This window comes from Ornithorhynchus anatinus, chromosome 5, assembly GCF_004115215.2.
Source record: "Ornithorhynchus anatinus isolate Pmale09 chromosome 5, mOrnAna1.pri.v4, whole genome shotgun sequence".
Classification (NCBI taxonomy): domain Eukaryota; kingdom Metazoa; phylum Chordata; class Mammalia; order Monotremata; family Ornithorhynchidae; genus Ornithorhynchus; species Ornithorhynchus anatinus.
This window is the reverse complement of record NC_041732.1, coordinates 3,216,711-3,240,204: the sequence shown is the minus strand read 5'-3', so window position 1 is coordinate 3,240,204 and position 23,494 is coordinate 3,216,711. Positions and strand designations below refer to the sequence as shown.

Sequence of the window (23,494 nt, the reverse complement as noted above, 5' to 3'; positions counted from 1 at the left end):
GCCCCGCCCCAAGCCTCGAGCCCCTTCCTCCCCCCAGCCCCCCACCCCATCTGCTGCAGTGCTAAAGATTTCCCATGGTCGCCCCTCCCCCCCGGCTGCGCCAAGCCCCTCCCAGTACCACCACCATCCCCCCCCCCACCCCAAATCCCCCTCCCACCGATCCCTCTCCGGCCCCATCCGCTGCCCAAGGAATCCAGGTGTCCGAGCTCCCAGCCCCGGCCCCCTCCCTTCCAGGGCCCGGCCCCGGGGGCGGCCCTTCGCCTGTCCCCGCCCCCCGCCCCCCCCCTCTCTGCAGGCCCCGGAGATGGGGGGGGGGGCTCAGAGGCTGCGGGTACCGGCTCGCCACCGGGGGTGGGGGGCTCCAGCCGGGCAGCCGGCGGCCCCTCTCTCCTGAGGGGGAGGGGCGGGGACCCCTCCCCTCCCCCCCACCTCGCCCAGGGACCCCGGCCCGTGGGAGGGACCCAGGCGAGCCCGTCTCCCCGCCCCCCCTCTCTTCCCCTCCCCCTGCGGATCCGGATCCGTCTTTGTGGATGGAGGCCGGGGCCAGCCGGGCCGGCTGAGCTGCCCCCCTCCCCCGTCCCCTCCCCCTCCCCCAGCCGGTCCCCACCCCCAGGATGCTCGGGAGGAAGATGGCACCCACCCGGGGCTGAGACCCTCCCCCCCATCCCCGCTCCCGAGGTGAGATCCACGGCCCAGGGCAGCTTTGGGGGGGCTGGGGGGTGGGCTCGCAGAGGGTTGGGGTCGTGTGGCCGGTTTTGTGTGTGTGTGAGAGAGAGGAGCCTAGGGGGAGGGCATCTCCGTATGTATTTGCGGGTGGGGGGCTGCAGTCGACGATGGGGGACTGGGTAGGTGGATATGTGTGTGTGTGTGGATGTCTGTGTGGGTCCAACGTTGTGGTTCCGCCTGTGGGAAGGGGCTGCTCTGCCTGGATTGGGGGGCGGGGGGGTGTCCGTTTGGGTCTCTGGGTGTGTGAGCTCCTGAGCCCGTTTCTATGCTTCCCTGGATAGATCTGTGTTGGTGTGTTGGTGTGTCCGTGTGTCTCCAGTGCTTGTGTGTGTGTGTGTGTCTGAGCGTGCGGGGGATGTTTATGTGTCTCTGGGTGTGTGCGTGTTGCTAGAGTGTGGATGCCTTTTTTTCTGGGGGGGTGGTTGTCTGTGTCTGTGTGTGTTGGTGGGTTTGTGCAGGGGATGTGTGATGGGGTGGAAGGAGGGTGGATTTGTATGCTTTTTGAGTGTGGGTCTGAGTGCCATGATGGGGTGTGTGTGTCTGTGTGTGTCTGTGTGTGTCCGTGTGTGGACGTGTCCGTGTCGCGGCAGGTCGGCTCTGGCCCGGGGGTGCTGGTGGCCAGGGAGGCTTGGGCGGGGGGGATGGGTCGGAGGGGGATTCAGGGGCTGGAGGAGGAAGAAGAGGAAGAAGAGGAGGAGGAGGAGGGCGGCCATTTGGACAGACCCGGAACGACCACGGGAGGAGAGGCTGGGTGGGTGGGGAGCCTTTCTCCCCCACTCCCGGGGCCAAGCGTCCCTGCCCCATGCCCTTTTCGAGGGGCAGGGGTGGGGAAGGGCCTTGCCTCGCCCCTCTCCCTTCTAGTCCCGGTTGCGGGCCCCAGATCCGCGTGGATCTCCGGGGATCCGATCCGCTGGGCCCGGGGCAGGGGCCTGCCTGGAGCTGGAGGGGGCCGTGGGGAGAGAGGTGGGCTGCTAGTGTGAGAACTCCCTCCCCACCTTCCCTGCTTCGTGATGAGATTCCGGAGGCCTGGGTGGTGGCGGGGAAGGCTGGCATCTCAGGAAGCTGGAAAAGGGGCCAGAGAGAGAGAGAGAGATCTGCAACCCTGAACCCTAACCCCCTCTCTCGTCCCCCCTCTTTTACCTGTGCTCTTCCCGCCCCCCATCCCTGCTCCGGAATCTGGAAGATCCCTGCCAACACCCTCCCGCCACCTGGTCCCCCCCCCCCATGCCAAATGTCCCTTTACCCTGCCCCGTGAGGGGTGTAAGGATTGGCCCTCCCCTCATCAGTATTCCAACCCCCCCAAACTCCCCTCCCCCAGTCTGCTCTATATCTCCCAGATATTTACCTCCCCGCACCCCGGGAGGGTTGATCTCTGATTTTTCGACTTTCCCCCTGCCCCTCGCCCCACCCTGGGGGGTTTTGGAGTTGAGAGAAAGGAGCTGAGAGGAGGGGGTCTGGCCTACGGGGAAAGGAGCCGGGCAGACTCGGTCTTCTTGTCCCCACCTTTCTCCGAGAAAGCAGCCAAATGAGGGGTCCCTCGACCCCCCTTTCCTACTCCAGGTCCCCCAGTCGGGCCTCCACACTCCACTCCCCTCACCCAGCTCCTCTCCCATCTGCTCCCGCTTTCTGTTCTCCTCAACATCTGTCTGTCTCTGTCTCTGTCTCTGTCTCTCCCTGTGGCTCCGTCTCTCTCCTTTCCTGTCACTCGAGACCCCAGGTTGGAGGGGAAGGGGAGTGGGGGAGGCCCTGCCGACTGGGGAGAGGGCGGACCGCCCCTATTCGGACCCCGAGTGATCTGGGATGGAGGGCAGAGAGTCCCCAGGGTCCGGATCCAGGCCGCGAAAGAGGGCAGCACCCTCTCCTTGCTTCTCGGGCTAGGCCCAGTTGGCTATGGAGGAGATGACCCCCTCAGGGCCAGGTCGCCACCAGTGGGGACCCAAGGAGGGAGAGGGACCTGAGGCCGGCGAGGCCCTGTCCTTGGTACTTCCTGTCTGCCCTTCTCTGCTCCTCTGGGGCCTGGAGGGAAGGTAATAGAGCCCAGCTGGTCATTCCCCTGCACCCTGGGGTCGGGGGCTCTGGGGGCGGAGAAGCAGGGGTTCCCTCATTTTGGGTGGGACGTCTGAATTTGGGAACCCCCCTTCCCCCTTTACGGCCTGGAAGTGAGACTGAACAGAGGAGAAGGCAGAGGTGGGGAGATGGGTCTGCATATTTTACCGGTGAAGGCCGAGCCCCAGAAGAGGCCCGAGGCCGCAGCAGGGGCTTCTCTTCCCACCCGCTTCCATTCGGGCTGAGATTTTGAAATACTTTCGAGGCGGAAGTGGCCTCCTCCTAATCACCTCTGGAGCCACGAGTCCTGGAATCCCATCCTCCTCCGAAACCGGTCAGGCCCTCCCGGGGTCATCCCAGCCAGGCCCCCGCACCTCTCCTCCACCCATTCGGATGGGGATCTCTCTTCCAGAAAGAGATCTCTTGGGCTGGAGATGGCCCAGTCGCCCCACCCGACAGCTCCACCCCTCCCTGATCCCGATTCTCCTGTCCTCCTGCCATTGGACAATCCTTTCTGGAGGCCCAATCCCCATCCCTTCTCCGGCAGTCTTCCCGGTTCCTTCTCACGCTCCACTCTGGTAGGCTGAGAATCACCCTGAGATTCCCCATCAGACCCTCCCTGAGACCGAAGCTGTCCTAATTCTGACCCTCCTTGCTCTGTCCTCTTCACCCTCCTCAATCAATTAATAGCACTTAATGAGCACTTGGGTTCAGCACACGATAGTAAGTGCTTGGGAGAGCACAATAGCGTGAGTAGACATGCTGCCTACCCTCCAGAACTTTATAATCTAACGGGGGAGACATTAAAATAAGTTACAAGTAGGAGGGAAGCTTCAGATCTGTAATAATCGTGGCATTTGTTAAGGGCTTACTATGTGCCAGGCACTGTTCCATGCACTGGGGTGGACACGATCCGTGTCCCACACGGGGCTCACAGTCTCAATCCCCATTTTACCGCTGAGGTAAGTGAGGGCCAGAGAAGTCAAGTGACTTGCCCAAGGCCACACAGCAGACAGAACTGGTACCTACTGCGAGAGGAGTGGATATCCAAGTGCTTAGGTGATGCGGAAGTGCTGAAGTGGCAGAAGAGAGGAAAGAGGGTGGGGAGATGAGAGGTAAATCAATCAATAAATACCATCGACTGATTAATGAGGGAAAGTCTCTCGGAAGAGGTTCAGATCCAGCCTCCTGATGGAGGCTTTAACCTTTAGCCTTTGAGTTTTTCGCATGTCTCTAATCTTGTCAAAGTTTGGTGGGGGGTGGGGATGCCTGGATTCTGGGTTAGGATTAGGGTTCTGGGGTTAAGGTGCTAGGTTCTGGATTAGGATGCTGGGTTCTGGGGTTAGGGTGCTGGGATCTGGGTTAAGGTGCGGGGTTCTGGGTTAGAATGCTGAGTGGGTTAAGGGTGCTGGAATCTGGAATTAGAGCGCTGTCTTCTGGGGTTAGGGTCCTGGGTTGTGAGGTTAGGGGGCTGGGATCTGGAATTAGAGTGCCGCCTTCTGCGTTAGGGTCCTGGGTTCTGAGGTTAGGGTCCTGTGATCTGGTTTAGGGTGCTGAGTTTTGGAGTTAGGGTGCTGGGATTTGGGTTAGGGTGCTGTGATCTGGGTCAGGGTGCTGTGATCTGGATTAGGGTGCTGGGATCTGGGTTAGGGTGCTGTCTTCTGGGGTTAGGGTGCTGGGTTCTGGCTATAAGGTCTACATCCCTGGATTCTAGTTCTACTCTGTGACAGGCCTGGGCCTCAGATACCCCCTATCACGGAGTCCTAGTGAGGGCCTCTGGGTGAACAAGGTGGCGGGATCCCTCCAGAGTGGAAGGGAGCTTGGGGTCCACTCGAATGGCCTGCTTCTCCTCAGATCCAGGTCCTCAGTCCCGCAGAGTGGAGTCCCCTCTCCCAGCCTCCCGGCCCTGGAAGCAGAGCCGGGCCGGGCCGGGGGGCGGCCCCCGTGGAGGGCTCGGGTTTCCTTTTTAAAGGCTCCTGCAATGCAGTCCAACGGGTCCCATCGCTCCTGCCCCCGGCTCCGAGGGGAGGCCGCTCCCGTCCGGGGGTCCGGGTGGACGGGGTGGCTGGGGTCCTCCGGCTTCCCCCTGACCTCCCTCGGGCAAGAGGGTTCAGGGGCAGGCCTGGTTAAGGGGGGAGGGGGTTCCTGGTCCAGGGTGGGCTGGGGTAGGTGGGTGGGTGAGTGGGTTTCTGCCTCTGTCTTGTTCAAGTTGGCCCTTGACCCCAGGCTGGGTCCCTTTGGGCCTGACGGGCGAGGAGAGATGCAGCTGGTACCTCCCTGCCCTCAGCCCCTTCTCTTACCCTCCACCCTCCCCTCCCCGGCCTACCTCGCGCCCCACCTCTTTCGAGAAGGGGCCTGGAAGTCAGAAGGAACTGGGTTCTAATCCCAGCTCTGCCACTTGTCTGCTGTGTGACCTAGGCAAGTCACTTCACTTCGCTGGGCCTCAGTTTCCTCATCTGTAAAATGGGATTAAGACTGGGAGCCCCATGAGGGACAGGGCCTATGTCTAATCCTATTTGCTTGTATCCGCCCCAGCACCTCATACAATGCCTAGCACATAATAAGCACTTAACAAATACAATATTATTATTATTATTTTTTCTTCCTCTATCCCCACCCTGTCCCTCCACACGCCCAGTCCCACTCCTCCCCGCCTGGCCTAGCCCCGACCCCTCCAGCTACATCATGCCCCCCCAAACCACATGCCCACAGTCTCTGACCCACCTTCCTAGAGCTGGGCAGGGTGGGTGACGGAGGAAGACCCCTAATAGGAGAACATGTGTGAGCATGCATGCGTGTGTGGGCGTGTGGGAAGTGTAAGTGCCTCCAAGTGTCAGTGGGTTAGACCGCACACCTAGACCCACATGCCCCTGTGCCCACTCACTCTTGGGCACCCCTATTCCTGCATTCCAGCCTACTGCTTTCAATCACGCACATCCATTCACACACATGCTCCCAAACAGGCACACCTTTATACCCATTCATGGGTTCATCACACCCATAAACATGGCACTCACACATGTAATAATAAGAATAAATCATTATCATGGTATTTTTAAAGTGCTTTAGAATTAGAATTCTAAGATTAGAACCCATGACCTTCTGACTACCAGGCCCGCGCTCTATCCACTACACCATCCATTCCCACATGCATACATGTAGTTTTTCTCCCCGGTGGAGGATGGGAGCTCTCGCCTTGTGATTAGTGGGGATGGGGGGCACCCCTCCAGCACCTCTCAGATCCTGGGGGTCTCTTGGCCACTTTACCCTTGTCTCTCTCCCAGAGAAGCTGCATGGCCTAGTGGAAGCGTCCCAGACCTGAGTGTCAGAGGATCCAGGTTCTAAATCCACAATTTACTTTGGGCAAGTCACTTCACTTGATTAACAATAATAATATTAAAAGCATTTGTTAAGCACTTACTATATGTAAAGTACTGTTTTAAGCACTGGGGTTGATACAGGATAATCAGTTTGGACACAGTCCCTGTTCCACATAGGGCTCACAGTCTTATAATAATAATAATAACAATATTTGTTAACTGCTGTGTCAAACACTATACTAAGCGCTGGGATAGATATAAAATAATCAGGTCCCTCATAAGGGCTCAGAATCCAAGTAGCAGGGAGAATTCTGGGCCTCAGTTTCCTCATCTGTAAAATGGGGATAAAATACCTGTTCTCCCTCCCGCTTAGCCTGGGAGTCCCATGTGTCTGATCTGTCTATCCTGTATCTACCCCAGGGCTTTGTACAGTGTTGGAACATGGTAAGTGCTTACAAAACATTGTTATCCTCATCATTATTATTATTATCTCTCTTCAGTCGCACTTCATTCATTCAATCCTATTTATTGAGTACTTACTGTGTGCAAAACACTGTACTAAGCTCTTGGAAAGTACAGTTAGGCACCAGAAACAATCCCTACCCAACAACGGGCTCACAGTCTAGAAGGGGAGAGACAGACAACAAAACAAGGAGACAGGCATCAAAAACATCAATATAAATAAATAGAATTATAGATATATACACATCATTAATAAAATAAACAGAATAATATATATATATATATATACACAATAGCTGTGGGGAGGGGAGGGGGGTAGAGCGGAAGGAGGGAGTCGGGGCGATGGGGACGGGAGGGTTCAGTGTGGGAAGGCCTCCTGGAGGACAACCCATCAGGGTTAGTGGATGGAGCACATCCTGGGAGTTAGAAGGATCTGGGTTCTAATCCCCGGTTCTGCCTCTTGTCTGCTGTGTGACCTTGGGTGGGTCACTTCACTTCTCTGTGCCTCAGCTACCTCATCTATAAAATGGGGATGAAGACTGTGAGCCTCATGGAGGACCGGGACTGTGTCCAACCTGATCTGCTTGCGTTTACCCCAGTGCTTAGAACAGTGCTGACACATAGTAAGCGCCAAACAAATACCATCATAATTATTATTGTTATAATTATTATTACCATAGTTTCCCTTTGAGAAAAACTTTCCCTATCTAGTCCCCACCAGCCAGACCTGAGACCAGGATTCTAGATGTCTTAACCCCCAGTTCCTTCCCTTCCCCTTTGGATCCAGATTCCTGTCAGCCTGCGGTGGGAGATGGCGGGGGCCTGGGCCGGTCTTGGGTGGGGCCAGGCTGCCTCAGCTGCTATTCTCCTCCCAGCTCACAAGAGCACACGTAAATCGCGGGTCCCTTGGTGTGCCACATTGAAAGTTGGACTTTGTGGGGGCGTGCCAAGGGGTGCCTCTCTATGTCGGAGTGTTTTCGAGGACTTGCCTGTGTTCATGAGTCCATGTATGCTGGGAGTTGTTAAGCAAAAGACATTGTGGGAGTGTTTAAGTATGTTTGGAACAGAGTATGTACAAGTGGGTACTGGCACAGCATGTGTGTCTCATGTAGATGTGTGTTTCAAGGGTGTTGGTGGGTGAGTGAGCTTCCTGTTGCTTTCCCGTCCCCACCCCCGGCCTGTGTCCTAGCCCATGGTCTCTAGTTCATTTGTTTTCTGGTGAGAGTGGAGGCGGAAGGTTGAAAGTTGTCTGGTCCCTGAATCCACAGCCGCCCCCTTCACCCCCCAAGTCCACATGTTCCTCACTTCACAGGCCCCCGAGTCCACAGATTCCAAATACCCAGGCCCCTCGGCATTCAGGCCCCTGATCACCCAGGCCCCCGAGCACAGAGGCCCCTGAGTCCACAGATCCCGAATACACAGGTCCTCTGAGCACAGAGACCCCCGAATACACAGGCCACCAATCACACAGGCCCCCAAATACATAGGCCCCAAACACACAGGCCATAGAGCACACAGGCCCTGAATCGACAAAGCTCGAATACACAGGCCACTGAGCACAAAGGCCCATGAATCCACAAACCCCCAATACACAGGCAGCCCCAGCACACAGGCCCCTGAATTACAGGCCCCTAAATCCACAGGTTCCCCAAATCCACAGTCCCCTGAATCCACAGGTCCCCCAAATCCACAGGCCCCAAAGTCCACAGACCCCTAAATACACAGGCCCCCAAACTCACTGACCCCAGAATTTCCAGGCGCCCAATTCCACAGGCCCTCTGAATATACCGGTCCCCAAATACACAGGCTACAGAATACCCAGGCCCCCAAGCACACAGCCCCGGAATACCGAGGTGCCCAAGTCCACTGGCCCCCAGCACATAGAGCCCCAATTATACATGCCCCGAAGCACACAGGCCCCTGAGTTCACAGGTCTCCAAGCACACAGACCCCGGAGTCTACAGGGGGTTTGTGAATTCAGGGGCGTGTGTATTCAGAAGCCTGTTTCATTCATTCAATAGTATTGATTGAGCGCTTACTATGTGCAGAGCACTGTACTAAGTGCTTGGAATTTACAATTGGGCAACAGATAGAGACAATCCTGCGTGTTTGTTCAGTGGCCTGTGTATTCAGGGTCTATAGATTCAGGATCCTGTGTATTTGGGGGACCTCTGAAGCAGCATGGTGTAATGGATAGATCACAAGCCTGGGAGTCAGAAGGTCGGGGGTTCTTATCCCGACTCCACCACTTTGTCTGCTGTGGGACCTTGGGCAAGTCACTTCACATCTCTGCACCTCAGTTACCTCATCTGTAAAATGGGGTTTGAGACTATGAGCCCCCCATGGGACAGGGACTTTGTCTAGCTTGATTTGCTTGTATGCACCCTAGCATTTAGTACAGGTCCTGGCACGTAGTAAGTTCTTAAGAAATACCATTTTGATTATTTTTATTATTGTTCAGGGACCTGTGGACTCCGAGGTCTGCGTACTCAGGGGCCTGTGTGCCGAGGAGCTGAGCAATTCAGAGGCCTGTGTATTCAGGGGCCTGTGTACTCGGGGCGGCCTGTGTATTCGGGGTATGTGGGCTCAAGGGCTTTTGTGCTGGGGGCGGGGGCTTTGTATTAGGGTTCTATGGACTCAGGGCCAGTGTGCTCGAGTGGACTGGCCTGAAGGATCTCTCCCACCTACAAGGCCGGGAGGAGATCCCAGGGCCTTGGAAAGAGCTCGATGGGTTGGGCCTAGGAGGAATAGGAGCAGGCCTGAGCAACTGAGGGAGGCCCCTCGAGTCTCCACCCCACCCTGACCAGACGTGACCTCCGGGGAGGACTGGACCCTGGACCTCTGGGTTCTGTCCCTGCCCCCTCCTTACCTTGTTTTCCCCAAAATCTTCTGGGGTGCAGGAGTTTCAGAGATTGAGGCCCTTCCAACCTCCTCCCTTCCCCCAGTAGCTGCCTCCCTTCTCCACTCATCCCCCAGGGGACCCCACTTCTCACCCTGCCCCCAGGTGCTTCTCTCCCACCTCACAGTGTCCAGGTTGAACAGGTTCATTGCTCCTTTCCCTGGCAGCCCTTGGGGAACTCCCTCCCCCCACATTTTGGAACTCCTTAATAATAATAATAATTATGGCATTTGTTAAGCGCTTACTCTGTGTCAAGCACAGTTCTAAGCACTGGAGTAGATACAAGATAATCAGGTTGTCCCATGTGAGACTCACAGTTTTCATCCCCATTTGACAGATGAGGTAACTGAGGCACAGAGAAGTGCCCAAAGTCACTCAGCAGATAAGTGGCAGAGCTGGGATTAGAACTCACTACCGCTGACTCCCAAGCCGGTGATCTTTCCACTAAGCCGTGCTAATAATCACAGTGAACTCTCACTATTTATTTCATTTTATTTTATGGCATTTTTTAAGCACTTATCATGTACCAGACACTGTATTAAGCGCTGGGGTGGATACAAGCTAATTAGCTCGGACACAGTCTAGGTCGAACAGGGGGCTCACAGTCTTAATTCCCACTTTACAGGTGAGGTAATTAAGGCACAGAGAAGTTAGGTGACTTGGCCAAGGTCACACAAAGACAAACGGTGGAGCCGGGATTAGAACCCAAGTCTTCTGACTCCTGGACCCGTTTACCTGTATTCTTTCCACTAGGCCACCTCGTTACAGGCAGGGAACGCGTCTACCAACACCGCTCTTTTAGTCTACCAACACTGCTCTATCATTCTCTCCCAAGCACTCAGTACAGTGCTCTGCACACGATCGGTGCTCAATAAATAGCATTGGTTGATTGATTTGTTAAACGCTTATTCGGTACCAAGCACTGTACTAAGCACTGAGGTCCATCCGAGATAATCAGATTAGATGCAATGCTTGTCCCACGGGAGGCTCACAGTGTAAGGAGGAGGGAGAACAGGGATCAACTCCTCGTTTCATAGATGAGGGCACTGAGGTGAGAGAAGTGAGGTCAACAGCAGGAAAGAGTTGTACTGTACTCTGCCCAGCCCTTTGTACAGTGTTCTGCACACAGTGAGTGCTCAATAAATACGACTGACTGACTGACAGTGGAGACGGGAGGAGAAACCAGGTCCTCTGGCTTCCGGGCCTGGGTTCTTATCACTGGGCCGCATCTCTGCACTTCCTGAATGGGTAGGTGGGAGAAGCGGGTGGCGAGGGCCCAGGAGGCAGGGAGGGTTACTCCAGTGCTCCGCACACAGTAAGCGCGCAAGGAATGCCATTGATTGATTGAGGCTGGGGTGCCTCCTGTCCAAGACGGACCTCCTGGAGCAGCTTTCTGATCGGCGCGTCTCTGCTTTCCAGGAGGAAGCGGCGGTGGCCCGGCAGCCAGAATGACTTCCTGAGGAGCGGTGAGCCCCGGGACCGGGACTTGGGCAGAAGGGAGGGAGGGGGTCCTCAGGGTGGAGGGGGTGGCTGGGCCCGGACGGGGGGAAAGGGTGCCATGGTAGGCTCTTGGAGGGCGAGGAACAGGATGCCTTGCTGTGTGGCAGGCTCCCAAGCTCCACGCAAGACACTCTGCTCTAGGTGGGCATTTCATACTCACCACTGGAGATTGCACGATGGAGGAAGAAGGTGGGGGGCATCCGAGGGGCCACGATGAGCCCTGACGGTGTCCACTCACAGATGGACGCGGCCAGTTTGGTGTGGCAGCGGGCGGGGGCGTCCCCAGTCCGTGCCCTGCGGCCTGGAGTCGGTCCGTCAATCGCCTTTATCGAGGCTTACTGTGTGCAGAGCACTGTACTAAGCGCTTGGGAGAGAACAGTAGAACAATATAACAGACACATTCCCTGCCCAAATCGAGTTTACAGTCTAGAGGGGTCCCGCGAAGTCGCGGGACCCAGAAGAGGGGACAGCAGGAGCGGGTGGAGGGTCACAGCGGGTGCGTCTGTGTGTGTCCGTTTGTGGGTGAACCAGCACACGCGTGCGTTTGCCCGAGCGTGTGTTCGCATGTGCAGGCTTCTGGGCAGGTGGCATATGTGTACATATGCGGTCATGCTGTGGGGTTCCCATGTGTGTGTGTGTTCACGTGGGCAGGCGTGCTGATGTCATTTATTTCCTCCCCTCCGCAGAGCCCAGGGAGGCCCACCGGGCGGAGGGGCCCCACGGGTCTGCCGGGCCTCAGTTTCCCCAGCTGTCTCCCCCACCCTTGACCTCCCTGGGAGGTGAAGTGGCTGGGCAGAGAGTGGGGAGGAAGAGAGGAATAGGAGGCGTGCAGGAGCCGAGGTAAGGTCATCCCCCCACCTTGAATTGCAGTCAGAGGGATGGGGGTTAGAATTCAGGTAGGACTTCTTGACTCCCAAGATGAGACTCTGGGAACTGAGGGGCAACTGAGGAGGCTGGGGTGGTTCCTTGCCTGGTGATCTTTCAAAGAAGGGTTAATCCTGGTGGGGTGCCCTGGGGTACAGAGGCAAAGAGAGAGATGACCTGACACCGGGCCAACCGGGTGGGATGGGAACAGGGTGGGCAGTTCAGACCAGAGAGAGCCCCCCACCCACCCTCACACCATAGTAATTATGGTGTTTAAGGGTATACTATGTGCCAGGCACTGTACTAAACTCTGGTGTGGATACAAACAAATTGGTTTGGACGCAATCCCTGTGCCACGTGGGGCTCACAACCTCAGTCCCCATTTTACGGATGAGGAAATTGAGGCCCAGAAAAGTGAAGTGACTTGCCTAAGGTCCCACAGCAAAGTGGCGGAGCCAGGATTAATAATAATAATAATGTTGGTATCTGTTAAGCGCTTACTATGTGCCGAGCACTGTTCTAAGCGCTGGGGTAGACACAGGGGAATCAGGTTGTCCCACGTGGGGCTCACGGTCTTAATCCCCATTTTACAGATGAGGTCACTGAGGCACCGAGAAGTTAAGTGACTTGCCCAAAGTCACACAGCTGACAAGTGGCCGAGCCGGGATTCAAACCCATGACCTCTGACTCCAAAGCCCATGCTCTTTCCACTGAGCCACGCTGCTTCCTGGTTCTGCAGGATTAGAACCAATGACCTTCTGACTCCCAGTCCCGTGCTCTATCCACTACACCGTGCTGCTTCCACAAGCCCTCCCCTCTAGACTGAGCTCCTACCCAGGGGGGAAAAACTAAAAATATCCAATCAGAGATATTTTCATAAATTAGCATCCCAGAGCCAGAACCCGGCCACCTCTGATGCTTTGTCAGGTCTCAGGACCAGAAACGCCACTAGGGCCATCCTGGTCCTTCCCCTCTCTCCCTCCTCCAGCTCCACATGTCAGGGTCTCCTCAAAGTAACCTCTCTCTCCCCCATCCCCCCACGATTAACCTTCCGTGCTCTACTTTGGCTTCCTGTCCCGCTCTACTCCCAAGACGACTCCCTGAAGTCTATCCTCTATCCCTCCAGTTGCAGTTTGAGCTAATCAGGGAACCACCGGAAGCCCCTCTGAGGAATCGGTCGCATTGCACATATGCCAGAGAGGAGGGTGCAGGACCGAGATGCTAACACCACTTATTTTCTTCCCCCTCTGCAGAGCCTGGGGTGGCTTGGACCCTGTACTGCTCCCCAGCTTCCTCCCAGGGACCCCACCCCAAGTCTTCTGAGCCCCAGCCTCCCTCCACACTCCTCCTCTGGCTTCCTCGTGAGGGGAAGTGAGACAGAGACAGGAGTGGGGAGGATGAGACGACTAGTAGGAAAAAACTTTGAGTTCCTCCGCCACTCAAACTGAAAAGTGTTGGTCTGCTTATTCTTCTTCTCCACCACAATCAAGAGTCTCCCACCCACCTAGTCTCTCACCCACCTATGTTAAGATGCTTCTGTTGCATAAAATGTTTTCCCAAGGCCACTTCCACCGGATTCTACCTCTCCCTTCCTGTCCCTTGCCCTTCCTTCCCCTCCCCCAAACCGCGGCAGACAAGCCAGTCTAGCTTCCAGCCCCGAGTCCAGTTCATTCCCCCAAAGAGCGGGTGTCCTGGGAGGGTGGGAGTAGGGTGTGAGCAGGAAGGGAAGGGGTCAGAGGTGAGAGAGGAAAGAGGAAGGGTGGAGGAAGAGGAGGGAGAAGGAGGAGGAGGGGGAGAGGGAGAAAGAGGAAAAGGCAGAAGAAAGCAGCAGCATGGCCTGATGGCAAGAGCCCGGGCTTGGGAGTCAGAGGACGTGGGTTCTAATCCGGACTCCACCTCTTCTCTGCTGCGTGACTTTGGACAAATCACTTCACTTCTCTGTGCCTCAGTTCCCTCCTCTGTCAAATGGAGATTAAGACTGTGAGCCCCACGTGGGACAACCTGATTTACCTTGTATCTACCCCCATGCTTAGGGATTGTCTCTACTTGTTGCCGAATTGTACTTTCCAAGCGCTTAATATAGTGCTCTGCACAGAGTAAGCGCTCAGTAAATACGATTGAGTGAATGAACAGTGCTTGGCACGCAGTAAGCGCCTAGCAAATACAGTTGTTATTATTATTATTAACGAAGGGAGGAGGAGGAAGACGAGGAGAGAGAGGGAGAGGCAGAGGGGGGAGAAAAAGGGAGAGGAGGGATTGGGAAGGAGGACAGGAAGGAGAAAGCCAGAGAACAGGAAAGGAAGGGCAGAGCCCAGCTGGAATGGGGAATGAGGGGGATTGGGAAGGATCGGGGGGGGAGATGGGGAATGGGGTCCCAGGTAGGGGTCTCGGGCAGGGGTCGGGGGGCTCACCGGCTTTGCTGGCTCAGCCCAGACTGCAGCGACAGCCGCAGCCTTTATCTCAATGGGTCGTTTGACAGAGTAGGCCGCCGCTTCTCCCGGCGAGGGGACGGGCTCTTCTTCTCCGTCTCCTGTCTCTGCCTCTCTGTCCGTCTCGTCCCTGCCCCTGTCTCTCTCCAACGTCTCCGGGTGTGCGTCCTGGGGGCGGGTGGAACCAGGCTGGGACTGCCGGACGGGACTGGGGGCCGGGAAGAGGGAGGCCCGGACAACTGGGTCCTTCCCTTGTCACCTCGTTTCCCCGGAGGGCGGGGCCCGCCTCCTCCCCTTCTTTCCCCTCCCCTCCCCTCCTTTCCCCTCCCTCCTCTTCCCGCCCTTCCCGGTGTTGTGATCGACGCTGACGGCTGTGGGCTGGGAGCCGAACCGCCGGGGAATTCCCGCCGGGAAGTGGCTGCTCGGGTTTTCGGCTGATTGACGCCCCGCCAGAGAGGGGCGGCTGGGGGGGTGGGGGGGGGAGGGAAGTGGGTAGGGGAGATCCCCACCCCCCACCCCCACTCCAGGATCCCGCTCTCCCCCGCTCCCCTTAATAATAATGATAAGAAGAAGAAGAATTATGGTATTTCTTAAGCTCTTACTCTGTGCCGAGCACCGTTCTAAGCACTACGGTGGATACAAGGTAATCCGGTCGTCCCACTTGGGGCTCACAGTCTTCACCTCCACTTCACAGATGAGGTGACTGAGGCCCAGAGAAGCGAATTGACTTCGCCAAGGCCACAGGGCAGACGAGTGGCGGAGCCAGGATTGGAATCCGGGTTCTAATCCCGACTCCGCCGCTTGCCTGCCGTGTGACCTCGGACAAGTCGCTTCACGTCTCTGGACCTCGGTGACCTCACCCGTAAAACGGGGGTTGAGACCGTGAGCCCCACGTGGGACGGGGACTCTATCCGATCCCGACAATACCCTGTGCAGAGCGCTGTACTTCGCATTTGGGAGAGTACGACATTCGTTCAGAGGACGTGGGTCCTGATCCCGGCTCCGCCACTTTGTCGGCTGCGTGACCGTGGGCGAGCCACTTCGCCTCTCTGGGCCCCAGTGACCTCCTCTGTAAGACGGGGGTTAAGACCGTGGGCTTGATTACCCCGCATCCGCCCCAGCGCCTAGTACAGCGCCCGGCACGTAGTCGAGCGCTCCGGAAATACCATCATCGTCATCATCGTTCATTCGGACGATGATGAGAAAGCGCCGCTAAAAAGGAACCAACGAAAAGCTCCCGGGGTCGGGGGGGTCGAGCCCCGTCCCCCCCCCCCCGGGAGCGGGGAGGCCGAGGTCGGTCCAGCCGGGCTGACCCCGGCTCTCCCCTCCGCCCGGCCCCGGGCCCGGCGCGAGGGACGGACCATGGCCAGGGTGTTCCTGCCTCTGCTGCTCCTGGGGACGGTGGTGGACGGTCAGCACTGCCCGGGCCGCTGCATCTGCCAGAACATCTCTCCGACGCTGACCATGCTGTGCGCCAAGACGGGGCTCCTGTTCGTGCCGCCGTCCATCGACCGGCGCACGGTGGAGCTGCGCCTGACGGACAACTTCATCACCGCGGTCCGCCGCAAGGACTTCGCCAACATGACCAGCCTGGTGCACCTGACCCTGTCGCGCAACACCATCAGCCAGATCGTGGCCGGGGCCTTCGCCGACCTGCGCGCCCTGCGCGCCCTGCACCTGGACAGCAACCGGCTGCTGGCCCTGGACGGCGAGCAGCTCCGCGGCCTGCCCAACCTGCGCCACCTGATCCTCAGCAACAACCAGATCAGCCGCGTGGAGCCGGCCGCCTTCGACGAGTTCCTGCTGACCGTGGAGGACCTGGACCTGTCCTACAACAACCTGGAGGGGCTGCCCTGGGCCGCCGTGGGCCAGATGGCCAACCTGAACACGCTGACGCTGGACCACAACCTCATCGACCACATCGCCGCCGGCACCTTCTCCCTGCTGCACAAGCTGGTCCGGCTGGACATGACCTCCAACCGGCTGCAGAAGCTGCCGCCCGACAGCCTCTTCCTGCGGGCGCAGGTGTTGGCCAGCGCCCGCGGGGCACCCCCGTCCACCCTGACGGTCAGCTTCGGGGGCAACCCCCTGCACTGCAACTGCGAGCTGCTCTGGCTGCGCCGCCTGACCCGCGAGGATGACCTGGAGACCTGCGCCTCGCCCGAGCACCTGATGGACAAGTACTTCTGGTCCATCCCGGAGGAGGAGTTCGTCTGCGAGCCGCCCCTCATCACCCGCCAGGCCAGCAGCCGGGCGCAGGTCACGGAGGGCCAGGCCGTCAGCCTCAAGTGCCGGGCGGTGGGCGACCCCGAGCCCACCGTCCACTGGATCGCCCCGGACGGCAAGCTGCTGCACAACACCACCCGCACGGCCGTCTACGCCAACGGCACCCTGGACCTGCTCATCACCACCCTGCAGGACAGCGGGGTCTTCACCTGCATCGCCTCCAACGCGGCGGGCGAGGCCACGGCCCCCGTGGAGGTGGGCGTCGTCCCGCTGCCCCTCGTCGTCGACCCCGCCGCCCGCCTCAGGGAGCCGGCCGACCCCGGCTCCAGCGACATCACCACGTCCAGCCGGGCGGGCGCCAACGATTCGCGCAGCCCCCTGGAGCGCCGCCTCGTCGCCGCCGACCTCACCTCCAGCTCCGTGGTCATCCGCTGGCCCTCCGATCGCCACATCCCCGGCATCCGCATGTATCAGGTGCAGTACAACAGCTCGCTGGACGACTCGCTGGTCTACAGGTGGGTCGGGACCCCCGGCGGGGCGCGGGGGACTCGGGGGGGAGGGGGGGGGGGCCGGAGCCGGGAGGGGAGAGGGACGGAGAGGCCCCCCTCCCCTGCCTCCACGCCCCTTCGCCGCTACTGCCCGAACGCTCACTGCGTGCACAGCACTGACCGCGGGAGCTGGCCCCTCTGGACTGCGCTCCCCCGCTCTTCCCACCGCCTAGCGCGGTGCTTGGCCCATAGTACGCCCTCGGGGAACTCGATTGGGTGAACGGACTGGACTGAGCGCCCGCCAGGCTGGAGAAGCAGCCTGGCTCCGTGGCAAGAGCCCGGCCTGGGGAGGCAGAGGTCGTGGGTTCTGATGCCGGCTCCCCCGCTTGGGCAAGTCACTTCACTTCTCTGGACCTCTGCGACCTCATCTGTCAAAATGGGGGTGAAGAGATGTGAGCCCCACCTGGGGCATTCTGATTACCCCGCATCTACCCCAGCTCTTGGAACAGCGCTCGGCACACAGTAAGGGCTTAACAAATGCCGTAATTATTATTGTAGTGGTAGACACCTTCTCTGACCATCGTGAGCTTAGAGTCTGGGCGGGAGGGAGGGCTGCCAACCTCTCTTGGGCAGCCGGGCGCTGAGCACTCTCCAGAACCTGTTTCCCTCCCTTCCTCTCCCCCTCCCGACCCCTGGACCCTCCCAGGGACTGCGGGGTTTTTTTCTGAAATGGGGGGAAGGAAGGAGGGAAGAGCGGGGGCCGGAGAAGGAGAGAGCCACGTGCTCCGGGAGGCGGGAACACAGTACAGCACCCATTAGGCGTCCAGGACAGGCCCCTTGCACACAGTAGGCCCCAGTCCAGGATTCTGTGCACTAGTACAGAGCTCTGTTCCCAGAAGGCGTCCAGGATCGCTCCCCACGCTCTCTCCCCTTCCCCCCCCCCCCCCCGCACCATAGATGCCCTCTCACACCGTCACGACTCGATAAACGCTACTCACGGTGAGACGGGTCGCCTCTATCCCGATTTGGAGGGATCTGGTTGGGTTCGCGATTTGAGCCCAGAGAACCCATCCTTCCCCTCCCGGCCCCTAAACTCCTGCCCCTCTCCTCCTCCCACCGCCCCCTCCCCTCAACCCCGAGGGCTCCGAGGCAGAACCTTATCTAATTACCTGCCTCTCCCCGGCCGCTTGTCACTGCTGCCCTCTCAGAAATAAAAACCAATTTAATTCCCGGGAGGAGAAGAAGACTGATGCTGGGGGGAAACCAGCAGGGTCGGGTGGGAGCGGGGGTTCCTCCCCCTCCAGGGAGGGGGGTAGGGGGACTCTGAGACAGAGCCAGGACAACCCCCTCCTCTAGGACGGTCTGCTTCATTCATTCACTCATTCGTTCGTTATTAATTAAGCGCTTACTGTGTGCAGAGCACTGAACTGAGCGCGTGGGAAAGCACAATAGAGCAATAAAGAGCGACAGTCCCTGCCCAAAGCAAGCCAAGGGTTAAGCGGGTTCGTGACTAGAGTGTGTGTGTGGGGGGTCTCGACCAGACCGGACCAGGCCCCCCACCCCCACAGGCCTCCCTCCTATCAGAGCGCCCCCTCCCCACCTTTGCGTTTTGAAAGGAAGACAGTTTGCCGGGGGGCTTCACTTCCTGGTGGTCTTGGGATTTGGGCCGCAGACTTGTTGTGGGCAGGGAATGGGTCTACCACTTCTGTTATACTGTACTCTCCCAAGCGCTTAATACAGTGCCCTGCACCCAGTAAGCGCTCAATAAATACGATTGGTTGGGCGGGAGACCCCCCTCTCTTCCCCCCACCGGGAGGAAGGCAGCTGCTCTTGAACCCCTTCCTGCGGCCCGTGGGAAGTCGTGTAAGTGGGGGGGGGTCGCTGGAAGGTGGGGAAGGGGACAAGGGGACGCCCTCCCTCCTTTGCTTTCGCTGTCCTTGCGTGATCTGGTACCCATCAGCCCGCCGGCTCCGGGCGGCTTAATAATAATGGTACTTGTTAAGCACTTACTCTGTGCCAGGCACTGTACTAAACGCTGGAGCGGATACAAGCAAATCGAACTGGGCACAGTCCATGGCCCACGTGGGGCTTACGGTTTCAATCCCCATTTTACAGATGAGGTCACTGAGGCACGGAGAAGTGAAGTGACTGGCCCAAGATCATGCAGCAGACAAGTGGCGGAGCCGGGATTAGAACCCATGACCTCCTGACTCCCAGACCTGGGCTCTATCCGCTCCGCCATAACCAGATGACCCCACTCTGTTCCCCGCCCTCCCCTGAGAGAAACAGGCGTGTTGGTCCATTCATTCCGTCGTATTTACTGAGCGCTTACTGTGTACAGAGCGCTTGGGAGAGTACAGGAGAACAGTAAATCAGGTATGTGAACACAGCGTGGCTTAGTGGATAGACCTCGGGCCTGGGAGCCAGAATCTGGCCCTGGATTCTAATCTCGCTCTGCCACATGTCTGCTGTGTGACCTTGGGCTAGTCACTCGACTTCTCGGGGCCTCAGATACCTCGTCTGTAAAAAATGGGGATTAAGAGTCTGAGCCCTATGTGGGCGAGGGGCTGTGCCCAACCTGATGAACCTGCATCTAGCCCAGCGCTTAGAACAATGCTTGGAACCTAGTAAGTGCTTAACAAGTTCTATTATTAGTAGTAGTAATTAATTGGGGTTGAGCCTTGGAACAAGGGCAGCTCAGCAGTCAATGAATAGTATCTGCCGAGTGCAGGCCGTGCCCAGAGCTCTGTACTAAATGCTTGGAATATGGCGGGGATTCGGTTGTTAGACCGGCAGCCCTTCTCCTAACCATCTCTGAGAGAGGAAAGCTCTGTGGGCTAATGGGAAGAACACAGAGCTGGGAGTCAGGGGTCCTGGGTTCTCGTTCCAGCTCTGCCACTTGCCTGCTGTGTGACCCTGGGCAAGTCACTTCACTGCCCCGTGCCCCAATTCCCTCATCTACAAAATGGGAATTCAATACCCGTTTTCCCTCCTACTTAGACTGTGAGCGCCACGTGGGAACCGATAATCTTGTATCTACTCCGGTGCTCAGTACAGTTCTTGACACAGAATAAGCGCTTAACAAATTCCACTGTGAGCCCCATGTGGGACGGGGACTGTGTCTGATCTGCAAAGACTGTTATCTACTGTATCTCTAGACTGTAAGCTCGTTGTGGGCAGGGAACGTGTCTGCAAACTCTGTTGTATTGTACTCTCCCAAGCGTTCAGTACAGTGCTGTGCACACAGTAAGAGCTCAATAAATACCACTGTTTAATCGATCTACCCCACTGCTTAGTATGATGCTTGGAACATAGTAGATGCTTAAGACATGCTAAGACACGATGATTACTAAAGATAGGCGCAGTCCTCCCCATTTTACAGATGAGGAAACTGAGGCCCAGAGAGGACAAGTGACTTGTCCAAGGTCACACAGCAGGCCCGGTCTCCCCATCCCAGGCCAGGGGAAAAGCGACGCAGCATGGCGTAGTGGATGGAGCACCGGCCCGGCAGTCCGAAGGCCCTGGGTTCTCATCCCGGCTCTTCCCCTCGTCTGCTGGGTGGCCTTGGGCGAGTCACTTCACTTCCCTGAGCCTCGGCGACCTCGTCTGTAAAATGGGGATCAAGACCGTGAGCCCCATGCGGGACAGGGACTGTGCCCAACCCGGTTTTCTCGTATCCACCCCAGCGTTCGGTCCGGTGCCCGGCGCACAGTGAGCGCTTGGCAAATAGCACAGTTGTTATTCTTAACCGGAGGGCAGGGGACTAGGGAGCAGCAGCGTGGCCTGGTGGTTAGAGCCCAGGCCTGGGAGTCAGAAGGTCATGGGTTCTCATCCCGGCTCTGCCACTTGTCTGTCGTGAGACCTGGGGCAAGTCACTTTGCTTCTCTGGGCCTCAGTTATCTCGTCTGTAAAATGGGGATTGAGATTGGGAGGCCCAAGTGGGACGGGGACCACGTCCAACCTGAGTTGCTTGTATCCACCCTAGCCCTTAGTACAGTTGCCTGGCACACAGTAAGCGCTTAACAAATACCACAATTATTATTATTATCATTAAGCAGCGGGGCCCAGCGGATAGAGCCCGGGCCTGGGAGTCGAGAGGTCATGAGTTCTCATCCCGGCTCCGCCGCTTGTCTGCTGTGTGACCTCGGGCAAGTCATTTTGCTCCTCCGGGCCTCAGTGACCCCAAGTGGGACAGGGACCGTGTCCCACCCGATTTGCTCATATCCACCCCAGCGCATAGTACGGTGCCCGGCCCCTAGTAAGCACTTAACGAAAGCCATACTCATTAATCATTATCATGATCAGGGTGGGGGGCGGATCTGGGGCGGAGGGGGGGGGGGTCGTGGCTCACTTCGGGTCTTGTGTCCCCCCCCCCCGTCCCCCTCCAACTTACCCCCTCCCAGGATGATCCCGTCCAGCAGCAAGACTTTTCTGGTGAACGACCTGGCGGCCGGGCGGGACTACGACCTGTGCGTGCTGGCCGTGTACGACGACGGCATGACGGCCCTCACGGCCACGCGCGTGGTGGGCTGCGTCCAGTTCACCACGGCCGGGGAGCCGGCGCCCTGCCACCCCCTGCACGCCCAGTTCCTGGGCGGCACCATGATCATCGTCATCGGCGGCCTCATCGTGGCCTCCGTCCTCGTCTTCATCGTCATCCTCATGATCCGCTACAAGGTCTACAGCGGCCCCGACGGCCCCAAGGCGCCCGGACCTCGGGTCAGCGACGTGTATTCCCAGACCAACGGCGGGGGCGGGGGGTCCGCGGCCGCTCATCCGCCGCCGCCCTCGGCCAAGCCCCCGCCGCCCGCCGCCCAGGACAAGTACGAGGCCCTGCGGGAGCTGGACGCTCCTTCGAGGCCGAGCCCCGGGGACGGGCAGACGGTGGCCCTGCTCTCCGCCGAGGAGGAGGAGGGAGGAGGGGAGGGCGGGGGGGCGCAGGAAGAGGGACCCCCTCGGGGCTCGGGCGGCTCCACGGTGTCGCTGTGCCTTCTGCCGTCGGGGGTCAACGAGGAGGCGTCCGGAGGGGAGGCTGGGCCGCAGACGCCGCCGCCGCCCCCCAGGAGGAGCCACTCCGGGGTTTTGGGGGTCCCCCCGCCTCGGCTGCCTCCCCGGGAGCTCAGCCGGACTCACCACCACCGCTACTCTTTCGACGGGGACTACGGGACGCTGTTTCAGAGCCATAGTTACCCGCGACGGGCCCGGACAAAACGCCACCGTTCCACCTCGCATTTGGACGCGGCGGGCGGGGGGCTGAGCCCCGGTCGGCTCGCCTTCACCAGCACCGAGTGGATGTTGGAAAGCACCGTCTGAGACCCTCCCCCACCCCCGGCCCCCGCCCCCTCCGCGGGGATGAGGGTCGGGGGGCGTCCCGAGGGGGCAGCCGGGGAGTGGCGGTCGCTTGGGTCCCCGAGAGGGGGCGGGAAAAGATGGGGGGGGGGGGGATGCGGAGGGAGGAGGCCCCGCCTTTCCCTCGGAGTGGGGGGCGGGGTCACGCGTGGACCGGTCACGTCCCCTTCTGCCGGGCCCCCCACCCCACCCCTCGCGCGCCCATCCCACGCGCGCTCTCGGACCTCGCTGCAGCGGTGCCTTACACAGCGGAGACGTGGACGGGGCGGGCGCCACGCGGTCCTCCCCACCGGGCCCTCCCCACCGGGCCCTCCTCCCGCCCCTCCCGCCCCTCCCGGGCCTGACCCTTCGTGCTCCGAGGGTCAGGGGCTGGGGAGGGGGTCGGAGGGGGGAGGGGAAGGCCGGAGGGGGGGCGGGGGGGCGAGGGGGGAGGGGGCTAGAGGGCGGGCGGGTTCGTCTGGCAGGACATATGCACTCAAGACACGAAATCCCAAGAAATCTTTATGCAGAACTGGAGACCGGGGTGGGTGGGGGTCGCGGGGTCGCGGAGGGGCGGGGTTTGCCCCCGTGTGGGCGGAGTCCCGGGAGCCGGGGGGGGGGGGGGGGGGGTCTATTTATTGTATCTGGCTGGACTAGATCATTTTCGTTGTCACGTGTTTCCCCAGAGTCATCGCCCCCGCCCACCCTTGTCTCCTGACCCCCTCCACCAGCCCTGAATTGGCCCCCTCCCCACTGTCCCCAATCCCCCTCCCCCTCCCCGTGCCCCCCACCTCCCTCTCTTCATCCCTACCGCGTCCCCAGCCCCCCCTCCCTTGATACCCTCTTATCTCCAGAGTCCCCGTGGCTGGGCAGGCCTGGCTCCAGGGTTCCCACCGGGAGCCTGGACCCAGCGCCGCCCCCCACGCCCCGACCCCCGTTCTAACCCCTTCCCCCTCCAGCCGGGAGCTGCCCCAGCCCCAGCAAAATTAAAACCTTTTCTGTGTCAACGGCTGCCTGGCTGCGTGAGCTCTGTGGGGCGGGGGCGGACAGAGAGGACATGGCAGCAGGAGAGATGGAGATCAGACTTTAGGAAGGACCGTCCGCACGGAGAGGGAAGAGGAGCGGCCTGGAGTGTCTCCTCCCAGAGCGGGGCGTGGGGACAACCTGCTGAATGAGCTGAAGCCCAGAGAGGGACAGAAAGACTCG

The 23,494-nt window shown here is 59.1% G+C and overlaps 1 protein-coding gene across 1 annotated transcript; it reads left to right on the top strand.

Moving 5' to 3' along the window:
• The first annotated feature begins 613 nt into the window (after window positions 1–613).
• LRFN1 (leucine rich repeat and fibronectin type III domain containing 1) lies at window positions 614–22,293 on the top strand. The gene is made up of 5 exons (XM_029064774.2): window positions 614–678; window positions 10,873–10,919; window positions 11,640–11,792; window positions 15,586–16,987; window positions 21,364–22,293. The coding sequence occupies exons 4-5, from the start codon at window positions 15,609–15,611 to the stop codon at window positions 22,271–22,273; spliced, it is 2,289 nt and encodes a 762-aa protein (XP_028920607.1). The 5' UTR covers window positions 614–678; window positions 10,873–10,919; window positions 11,640–11,792; window positions 15,586–15,608; the 3' UTR covers window positions 22,274–22,293.
• Window positions 22,294–23,494: the final 1,201 nt, after the last annotated feature.